Raw genomic sequence first — 11557 nt, 5'->3', positions numbered from 1 at the left:
AAACCACTGCAGATAGCCGGGATGGTGAAAATTTGAGTAGGTTACGTCTATATATTATTATTATTATTATTATTATTATTATTGGAGGCATAGTATTTATTCCAAACATAAATGTGAGATAAGTAATATTCCAGTTACATTTAAGCAATTTACAAAGACTGGTTTTCCTCTCTTGGCTATGCACTATACTTTGAACAAAGATAAATAGCAAAAAATTGCATATTTTCAGTCAGTGGTTAATATTAATCACATGCTGCTTAAAAAAAAAAAACTAACAAAAGAAAACATTGTTGCTATCAATGTTCTGTTCACATAAACAATGAAAATTCAAGGTAAATTGAAGCAAGGGTGAAGAGACATGAAACCAATATTCATGACAGTGGTTTCCTCTTTTTTTTTTCTGATGTGACAGCTGCTTACTTCAGAAAAAAAGTATAGTGTTCAGCTCTCTTGTTGAAACCTGTATTAACTTGAACTGAGGAGAGATAAAGTGACAGGATCAGGATGGTAAACATTTGTAGCCGACTGTGGCACCTGCCACTATTGTTGTGTCTCACAGGACTCCTGCAGTGGGGTAAGACTGAATTGTATCAAATAAAAAATCTGAAATATAATCCTTTAATTAATTTCTCTGATGTATAAGTTTTGGGGACATTGTATGGTGTTTTCTTTGCTTCTGTTTCATTTAGTTAAATGCATTATACTTGCATTGCCTTGGCCATTGATTGAGTGTCCGGATGCAGTCTCAGATGAAATTCTTGATGGTTTAAAGGTTCGATGGGGTTAGAAATGTGATCATGTTCTTATGGTGGTTTGAAGAGTGACCAACTCCAACATGTTATTCTGACTCAGTGGTCTTTCGGGCGAGTTTTCTCCAAGGTAGAAAGTGAAGACACAAATGTAGTTTAGGGTCTTGGTGTGTCCCACACGAGCAGCAACCAGAAGACGAAGCAGAAAAGCAGCAGAAGATGATTGAGTCATTGATGTAGTAGCTGTTTAACTGCTGTGGAGGTTACATCTCTAGGGGGCCATTGAGACAGTGGTACCTTAAACTTTTGGAGGGAAAGTTTATGACTCTTTGTCTTCGATTATATTTTGCATATTTAACTGGATTGGATGTTGGTGTGCAAAACGAATAAAATTCTTATAGATCTGATATGTTGCGTTGGTATCAACATATAATAAGCAATAACATTTATATCATCAAATTACAAATAATATTTGGTATCATAGATACCAAACATGGTATAGGTGAGGTTACATTAACTACTGTTTCTATCATAAGCATCCGCAATACAGTATACAATACAACAGAAAATAAAGAGCAGTAATAATACACTCAAAATGTTCTGGAGATATGTGTCATTACTAGAACATTTTCTATGAAAAAAAATTCACTGATGAGCTTTAACTGTATTTGCACTTACACATGTCATGCACTTAAGACATTTATGGACTTTGATATCCTCAGCCCCATTCACTATTTTTGTATGGAAAAAAATTTTTTTTAAGAAAATCATAATTGGTTGAAAAAACATTAGGGCGAGTAAATAAGTACAACTTTTAATTTTCAGGGAAATGATTACAAATGAAAGTAAAATATTAGGGTATGGTAATATTAAAGTAATGCCTCTCTCCACACAGATCTGTGCAGCAGTCAGCGTCTGGTCCAGATCCAAGAAGGTCCTCTGTACAGAGTGAAAGGATATCCAATCTCAATATCCTGTAATGTTACAGGGTTTAAAGGCCCAGCTAAGCAGGATTTTCAATTCAAAGTCAAGAAGTCAAATGAGGATATAAATATGATCAGTACTAGTGACCCACACTTTTCCTACAGCATATTCGCAGACAGGGTAAGAATAAAAGATATTGAGATTCAAATGTTGTCAGGTTCTTCAGTTCTTTTGAGGATCAAAAATTTGCTGGAGGAGGATGCTGGTGATTTTAAATGTGAGACCCCAAACACAGATGGCTCATATTGGGGAAATTATGCTGCAGAAACCAAGCTTAATGGTAAGCTATTTATTTAGTTTTGGTGATTAATGAGAAGATTTGCCATTTTGAGATTATTGAAAGATAAATCAATCAATTAACATCCGTTCATATTTCCATTCATCCCAAAAGAAAGTGATCGGCTATAAGTTGTCTATATGTTGGTACCTGCATTGAACAAAATGCATTTTGGTCCTCCACTAGTTGTTAAAAGGAAAATGTTTTATCCACAGTGATTAGGGACACCCTGGAGGCATCGTACTCTGGATCTCCCTCTCAGAGCTTGTCTGAAGGTGATCCTCTTCAGCTTGAGTGTCAGGTCTCCAGCCAGACTTTTCAACACACTCATCTGTCAGTCACCTGGTTTCTCCATGGTGAAGAGGATGAAAACCCCAGACCAATCATTACTCTGGACAAAGATCTGACAGTAAAGCCAGGAGCTGGATTTGAGGATCGCTATCATACTGGTCTTATTAGCATGGATAAGGTGGAGGACACAACCTATAGACTGAAGATGCCTCAAGTGCAGCAGTCCGACCAGGGGAAGTTCTACTGCAAAGCCACTGAATGGATCCAAGACCCAGACCGTTCCTGGACACAGATTGCCTACAAAAACACCACAGCATGCAATGTAGAGGTTAAACTCTTGATCCAAGATGGCGCCTGTGTGTTTGGCTGGCCGTCTGCTGCTCTCTTGTTTATTTGTATGGTTGTTTGCCTGGCTTCCTAATTGATGCACACTCATGGTATATGACCGACAGTCTCTCCTGGACATTCATTCCTCATTTATGGACATTTGTCAGGCAGATTTTATTTGATTTATTAATTCTAATTAATTAGATTTTAATTCTGCTCCCATGTTATCAGGTTAGATCTTGCAGACTGCCTGCGTGAGACGCGCGGAAAACCCGTGCATGCTAGAAATAGAACCGACGCCTATTTTTCACGTGACACGCGTGCATGTTGGAAGCGTTTCCAGGCAAAATATACTAGGAAGATATGTTTATATGTCATTTTGTACACAAATACATATTAATTCATGACATTTTGATAATTGAAAGTCTATAGGTTGACATAAATTCAGATATAAATGTAATTTTAAAAATAAATTAATAATGATCGATTTTCGAATATTGCACCTGTCAAACATACTCTATTTTGCCGTCAATACTGTTGACGGTGTCCTATCAGTAGGTGTGTAAAAAAAAAAAAAAAAAGTTGATATTGTTGTCATGAAGACAAGAGCCTGGTTTTTCGGCAGCCTCCCTCTATGTCACCTACAGCAGCAGCAGCGCGCCAAGCGCCGCATGCAGGCACGCTTCTGGTGTGTAAAGACACAGAAAACGCGAAGCAGCCGCCACGCTTCTGGCACGCAGTAGAGACGCCACGCAGCCAGTGTGTCACCGGCCTTATTTACCCTGCTGCCATCCGCCTGTAGTGATCCCGCTTTCCAGAAAGCCACATTGCTACATTATTTCTCTCAACTGTGTTATTTTTAAAAAGTAGGACAAAATGGTCACAGAAAAAAAAACAAATATTGTTTAATTAAATTCTATAATGAATACAGACACAGACTGACTTTCTCAACACTAGACATCTCCCCCCAAAAATGTCTGACAGAATGCATTGAACTTATATGGCATTTCATCCAGCTTTCTTCCCCTGGCACATATACACACTTTTGCATGAAATTTTCCTGGACAGTCAGTCGGCTCTTGTGTGTATGCCCTCCGTAACTAAAAAAAACTTTGACTAGTGTGTATTTTACCCTGCATTAAAACGCACAATCCAGGGAAATTAGCATTAGATTATCCGTTGCTGTTGCAGAAAGTGATAAAATGGTAACTGTTGTCAGTCCCCGCTTCCTCTGCACCAGTAGAGAGTGTTTTTAGTCTGGGTGGATTGATCATGAGACCACATCGTGCTTGGTTGGGTAGCTGGATGGTCTCCTCACTTATTTTTTTGAAAAGTAATTATGCCCATCTTTAATCTTCACAACATCTAAAGTGCACATAATCCAAGACATTTTCAGGATATTAGCAGTCATTAGTTAAGCTTCAAGGTTAAAGTTATGTAAAAGCTGTTACAGTTGAACATTTACAGGTATAGTGGCACAGTAATGTTACTTGTACTAGAAGTGTTATGTAGAATTACAATATAGAGTCGTACAGTAATATTATGTGTACTAGAAAGGTAATATGGATGTGTATAGTGGTACAACGATGTTATGTGAAAATGAGCACTTAATATTGACAAGTAACACTTCATAATACTAATAAAATTACCTTTACACCACATACTATGTGGCCCTTTTACCCTTTATTGTTTCCATCATTTTACATACTCTTGAAGATTTCTTGAGGTCTTGTCTCAGACCCAATCTCTCTGAACTCGGTCTTGACTCGGACTCGACCCTTTCTGAACTCGGTCTTGACTCGGACTCGACCCTTTCTGAACTCGGTCTTGACTCGGACTCGACCCTTTCTGGACTCGGTCTTGACTCGGACTCGACCCTCTCTGGACTCGATCTGGACTCGGACTCGAATGAGCTGGTCTCGACTACAACACTGGAACTAACTGATCTTTGCTTCATTACAGTTTGCACATATTTTTTTGGCACGAACGTTGATATTCCTTCAAAACAGCCGGTAAAAGAGTTGCGCGATAACACGCGTCATCACTTCGATACGGAATTAGATCTGGCTTTTGTTCACACAGCGCTCGTCCCGGGTTGAATCTGGCAATGTTACTAGGTCCCAGACCCAGGTTCAATGCGGGAATCAATGCCGGGACGTGGTTGCTTTCACACAGAAGGCGACCTGGCAACCACCCCCCAACCCCCCCCCCCCCCATCCAGCATTACAAATTAGTTAAGATAACATGTGTCAGGTCTTCAGAAAGAACAAGAGAAGAAAGGCACCAGGCCAAGATGGTGTTACACCAGCTTGCCTGATATCCTGTGCTGACCAACTGCCCCCCATCTTCACACCAATCTCTAACAGATCAGTGGAGCTGTGTGAAGTCCCCTCATGCTTGAAACACTCCACCATCATCCCTGTCCCAAAGAAACCCAAAATTACAGGACTAAATCACTACAGACCCGTGGCTCTAACATCTGTAGTCATTAAGTCATTTGAAAGACTAGTTTTGGCTTATCTGAAGGACTTCACTGGACCCTTACTGGATCCCCTGCAGTTTGCCTTCAGAGCAAACAGGTCTGTGGATGACAACATCGGACTGCATTACATTCCACAACATCTAGACAGACCACAGACTTATGTGAGGATCCTGTTTTTGGACTTCAGCTCAGCTTTTAACAATATCATCCCAAACCTCCCCCTGGCCAAACTAACTGCGAGCCACCTCTTTCTGTCAGTCGATCAAAAGCTTCCTGACAGACTGGGAAAACTCTCATCCAGCACCTGTATGATCAGAACTGGTGGCCCCCAGGGTTGCGTCCTCTTCCCACAGATCCTCTCCCTGTATACCAGGGGCGGCAGTGGCTCAGTGGTTCATGTAGGTTTTCTACTGGTTCAATCCCTGGCTCCACCTGACCAAGTGTCGAGGTGTCCTTGAGCAAGACACCTAACCAAAGCTGCTTCTGACGAGATGGATGGTGCCTTGAATGGCAACTTGTGAAGCGCTTTGGATGGCCATTTGGTCTGTTGAAAGTGCTATATACATGCAGTCCATTTACCATACCAGTGACTGCACATCTAAAGACCCCTCTGTCAAGCTCCTGAAGTTTGCAGACAACACCACACTCATCGGCCTCATTCTGGGTGGTGATGAGTCCTTTCTTACAGAAAGGAGGTTAAAGAGCTGGCTGTCTGGTGCAGACTTAACCTGTAGCTCAACGGATATTTGCTCACATGCAGACAAATAGCAACAGCAACTGTGGTCAGTGAGTCAGATTACCACACTGTTTAGTGCGCTGATTAGACATTTCCAGGAAGTCATAGTAGACAGGAAGTGGTGATGCTCTGAGAAGATCTGTTTAACAATCACTATTCAGTAGTTGTGTTTTTTTTCATATGAAATTTCATTTTTTAGAACAATATTTCACTTTTTCATCGTTTTACACTTGAGCTATAATCTGCCAAGGACATTCTAAAAAGAGAGACCAAACTTAAGTCTGTGTTCCAAAGCATTCAAGATTTACTACAGTTTAATTAAATAAAGTATGCTCAAAAATGGGTTAACAAAAATTCAATTGATTATAACTACTGCATAAATATAATTTAGTACCAAGAAATCTCCTAAAATACAAAATATTAAATAAAAACATTATCAAACAAATTAATTTCACTGAACAAAATATGAAAAAATATATAATAAACATTTCTGTGATTTTTTTACTACCACATGAGAAGAAGGTTGGTACATGAATGGGCCTTTACTTTAAGACTTTTAAAACTTAAAAGGTTATAAATTCTTTGAAGACTGCCCTTGCAGATTTAGTGAATTGGGGGCCCCAGGCAAATATAGGAATGGGGCCATATACATTTGCTCACATTTACCTAGACCAACCTTGAGGTTCCTTTCCTACACAATGTGGCAACGGAAATGATGTCTGCTGTCCATCCACTGGTGTCCAGCCACTGGTGTCTAGCAAGAAGTGAGTCTGCGGGGCTGCAGCTGGATGCCTCTCATCACTGTATCGTCATTCACTTTTCAAATTGACGTCATTTCTGTATCGTCGTTCACTTTTCAATTTTGACGCGCCATGCAGATGTCAGCAGTAAGAAAAAATAATAAACTGTCGATGATTTATAGGTCATGTCAGAATTCAAATGTACAAACTAGCTAGTTAAAAAAAAATCGTCTTGTTTTCAAGGTACTGTGTCGTGTTTTTTAAAGGTATTAGTGAACTCTGGTGTGCCTCAATTCTAGAGCTAATGTTGGGTTGCTACCATATAACACTTGTACTCTAATATAGTTAAATATAAACATGCTCATTCTAATCATATTGTACATCTGTTCTTGCTTTAGGTGTGGTGAATGTCAAAAAACTGCCCCAGGCTGTAAGAGACGTGTGTCCCTTTTAAAATTGTACAATGCAGAAATTGCAGATGTTTTTTTCAAAGACTGGGTGGGGTACTGTAGAAGCGGAAGACGTGGAGACCTGCGAAGGTTTTATACAGACCCTGAATTTCCTGAGCATTGCCCAGACTGCCAGTTTTAGGGGGCAGGAATGAGGTGTGGTGTGCACAGTGTGCAATAGTTTATTTGGAACTGTTCATGTTTTATTTTCTCTTGAAATAGGTTCTGACTGTGGCATCTTCGTTCTGATGGTCAGATTTGACAAGTTTTACTAATTAGATTGTGTAATTTCCAATAAATATTGCAAAACCATGAAATGTTAATTTGATCTGGATTGTTTGGTAAATTGTCTGATCATGTGAATCTACGTATATTTTAAAAACAGAAGTGGTTACATTTACAAAAAAGAAGAAGAATTGAATATCCAAATGGGCAAGGCAAAAAAGTGAAGTGAAGTGACATTCAGCAAAGTATGGTGACCCATACTCAGAATTTGTGCTCTGCATTTAACCCATCCGAAGTGCACACACACAGAGCAGTGAACACACACACACACTGTGAGCACACACCCGGAGCAGTGGGCAGCCATTTATGCTGCGGTGCCCGGGGAGCAGTTGGGGGTTCGATGCCTTGCTCAAGGGCACCTAAGTCGTGGTATTGAAGGTGGAGAGAGAGCTGTTCATGCACTACCCCCACCCACAATTCCTGCCGGCCCGAGACTAGAACTCACAACCCTTCGATTGGGAGTCCAACCCTCTAACCATTAGGCCACGACTTCCCCAAAAACTGTGTTCAATTAACATGGTCACAAAAAAGATCTGAACAATATATATTTTCAAGGTGGTTCTTGTGAATGCAGTTTGCATGAATTATTGATGTTATAATATTAAGTATATTATTGAGAATTGTTTTATGTAAAGAGATGATAAATATCATATTTCAATTTGCACACAGCTTTTATATTATATATTTTAAGTCATAAAAGTAAAATGACAATACGGAAAAGACGTGTGCAATTAAGCCTGCAAAGAATGCTGTCTATCCACTGGTGAAAACAGAAAATATGCTGTCTATCCATAGGTGAAAATATAAAATAAATATGCTGTCCATCCATACGTGAAAATATAAAATAAATATGCTGTCTATCCAGAGGTGAAAATATAAAATAAATATGCTGTCTATCCATAGGTGAAAATATAAAATAAATATTCTGTCCATCCAGAGGTGAGAACTAAATATGCTGTCTATCCAGAGGTGAAAATATAAAATAAATATGCTGTCTATCCATAGGTGAAAATATAAAATAAATATTCTTTCCATCCAGAGGTGAAAATATAAAATAAATATGCTGTCCATCCATAGGTGAAAATATAAAATAAATATTCTTTCCATCCAGAGGTGAAAATATAAAATAAATATGCTGTCTATCCATAGGTGAAAATATAAAATAAATATACTGTCCATCCAGAGGTGAGAACTAAATATGCTGTCTATCCAGAGGTGAAAATATAAAATAAATATGCTGTCTATCCAGAGGTGAAAATATAAAATAAATATGCTGTCTATCCATAGGTGAAAATATAAAATAAATATTCTGTCCATCCAGAGGTGAGAACTAAATATGCTGTCTATCCATAGGTGAAAATATAAAATAAATATGCTGTCTATCCATAGGTGAAAATATAAAATAAATATTCTTTCCATCCAGAGGTGAAAATATAAAATAAATATGCTGTCCATCCATAGGTGAAAATATAAAATAAATATTCTTTCCATCCAGAGGTGAAAATATAAAATAAATATGCTGTCCATCCATAGGTGAAAATATAAAATAAATATGCTGTCCATCCAGAGGTGAAAATATAAAATAAATATGCTGTCCATCCAGAGGTGAAAATATAAAATAAATATGCTGTCCATCCAGAGGTGAGAACTAAATATGCTGTCTATCCATAGGTGAAAATATAAAATAAATATTATGTCCATCCAGAGGTGAAAATATAAAATAAATATACTTTCCATCCAGAGGTGAAAATATAAAATAAATATACTGTCCATCCAGAGGTGAGAACTAAATATGCTGTCTATCCAGAGGTGAAAATATAAAATAAATATGCTGTCCATCCAGAGGTGAAAATATAAAATAAATATACTGTCCATCCAGAGGTGAGAACTAAATATGCTGTCTATCCATACGTGAAAATATAAAATAAATATGCTGTCTATCCATAGGTGAAAATATAAAATAAATATGCTGTCTATCCATAGGTGAAAATATAAAATAAATATGCTGTCTATCCATAGGTGAAAATATAAAATAAATATGCTGTCTATCCAGAGGTGAAAATATAAAATAAATATACTGTCCATCCATAGGTGAAAATATAAAATAAATATACTGTCCATCCAGAGGTGAGAACTAAATATGCTGTCTATCCAGAGGTGAAAATATGAAATAAATATATCTCAATCCAGAGGTGAAAATAGGAAATAAAATTGCTGTCCATTCAGCGGTGAAAATGGAAATGACGGAGAAAATGGAAATTACGTAGGCGGTCTATCCACTGGTGTCCAGCCAGTGGTGTCTAATCGGAGGTGAGTCTGCGGGGCTGCAGCTGGATGCTATTGCAAATACTCACTGGAAAAGGAGATCAGAATGTCAAAGAGGAATCATACTGGAAAGCAGAATTTGTTTGATAATGTTTTTATTTAATATTTTGTATTTTAGGAGATTTCGTGGTACTAAATTATATTTATGCAGTAGTTATAATCAATTGAATTTTTGTTAACCCATTTTTGAGCATACTTTATTTAATTAAACTGTAGTAAATCTTGAATGCTTTGGAACACAGACTTAAGTTTGGTCTCTTTTTTTTAGAATGTCCTTGGCAGATTATAGCTCAAGTGTAAAACGATGAAAAAGTGAAATATTGTTCTAAAAAAATGAAATTTCATATGAAAAATGTTGTGTCCAATGTTTCTAATTTTTTTCTGTATGTTATAATGGGATTCTTTCATTTACATTTACACTTATTCATTTAGCAGACACTTTTATTATTTCATGTTGTAGACCACAAAATAGCAATTAATTTACCATTGAGATACAAGTTTTAACAAATAACTCAATAAATTATAAAAAGATCACAATTTAACTTTTTGAATTATTTTAAAGAAAAGAGATGAATGAGAATTATAAATTATTATATTATTAAAAACGGATTTATGTTGGTTAATTGTCGCATTGGTCTGAACAAAAACTGCAGACTGGATTATTGAAAATGCACATTCATTCTCTGCCTGCAGGAGATGCTTTGGGGTAAGAAATATAGTGGTTTCCCTTTCAATCGATTAAAATATTTAATTGAGATTAATCACATGACATGATTGTTATGAGTTAACTCGTGAATAATCACAACCTAATTGCACTAAATGTATTCTAAATGTACCTTAAATTAATATTTTTCCCAATGGTTTCACAGACAAGGCTTAAGCAAGTCCTGCTCTGACATATCTTAAAGGTCCCATGACATGGATTATTTCCTTTTCTTTAAATGCTTTTTAATGTTTCCTTAGGTGTATTTATATTGTTAGTATGATTTTTACATTTAAAATTTAGCAATAAAAAGCATTTTTATATCCTGACATTAGCCCTCTTACTTGAATGCTCTGTTTGAAGGGGCGTGTCTGCTGTGAGACTCCGAGTAAACCACAACTGTTGTGATTGGCTGACATCTTTGCATTCGAAATGCATATTACATGTGAAACCCCTCTCAAATATATATATTTATATATATATATATATATATATATATATATATATATATATATATATATATATATATATATATATATATATATATATTACTATTACAGCTGTCGAGATTAACGAATCGTGGAAGTGTTGATTATATAATTATTTTTTCGATCTTTTCCCCATCACATGAAAGGCTGCAGTGATGAGCATTGAGTAGACAGAGTCTGTTTATCGTCTGGATGCAGTGATCTCGAAATTATTGCAACACGTTATCTCACAAAATGCTTTCACCACAGCTAACAGCAAACACATGAATACAGTAAGAGCTCCGTTGTGCAGCATAACAGCGTCATTCATTGTAACGGCAGTTTGGGCAAGTGTGCAGATATACTCGCGATGTGTAACAGCTCCGGAAAAAAGCGAGCGTTCTTTGATCGCTCTCTGTAGTTAAATTACAATTTAAATAACAGATTTGTTTCATGCTACTAAGAGAAACAACGTGAAGTTGATCGTTTAGTCACTGGCTTGATTCACTGATGCATAAACAGTATTAAACAATTTAGAAAGAAAGTCTGTGTGAACTTGAATGATTAGCTACCCATCAGAAATCACTGATCACAGATCAGGCATTAATGAACACTGTTACTCACTGTTTGTGCCAGTGCCGTCGAATCCATATCATAAAAGTCTGTTTGAAACGCCTGTGCTGACATTGCGACTGAATTATATGTAAATATCTGGGTGGGCAAAGCAGAGAAAGGGGAGGTA

At 37.1% G+C, this 11557-nt stretch overlaps 1 protein-coding gene across 1 annotated transcript; it reads left to right on the top strand.

Moving 5' to 3' along the window:
- The first annotated feature begins 458 nt into the window (after positions 1 to 458).
- Positions 459 to 2804, top strand: LOC113053430 (immunoglobulin superfamily member 2-like). Its single transcript, XM_026218447.1, has 3 exons — positions 459 to 574; positions 1645 to 2013; positions 2226 to 2804. The coding sequence occupies exons 1-3, from the start codon at positions 505 to 507 to the stop codon at positions 2720 to 2722; spliced, it is 936 nt and encodes a 311-aa protein (XP_026074232.1). The 5' UTR covers positions 459 to 504; the 3' UTR covers positions 2723 to 2804.
- Positions 2805 to 11557: the final 8753 nt, after the last annotated feature.

The sequence above is a fragment of the Carassius auratus genome, chromosome 34 (assembly GCF_003368295.1).
Source record: "Carassius auratus strain Wakin chromosome 34, ASM336829v1, whole genome shotgun sequence".
Classification (NCBI taxonomy): domain Eukaryota; kingdom Metazoa; phylum Chordata; class Actinopteri; order Cypriniformes; family Cyprinidae; genus Carassius; species Carassius auratus.
This window is presented reverse-complemented; position numbering and strand designations above follow the sequence as displayed.

What these genes read in the sequence shown, in the direction of transcription:
- LOC113053430 (XM_026218447.1), top strand. Translation starts at nt 505, where the DNA reads ATGGTAAACATTTGTAGCCGACTGTGGCACCTGCCACTATTGTTGTGT. An exon ending in CACAGGACTCCTGCAGTGGG is followed by an intron (nt 575 to 1,644) that starts GTAAGACTGAAT and finishes CTCTCCACACAG; the next exon opens with ATCTGTGCAGCAGTCAGCGT. An exon ending in TGCAGAAACCAAGCTTAATG is followed by an intron (nt 2,014 to 2,225) that starts GTAAGCTATTTA and finishes TTTTATCCACAG; the next exon opens with TGATTAGGGACACCCTGGAG.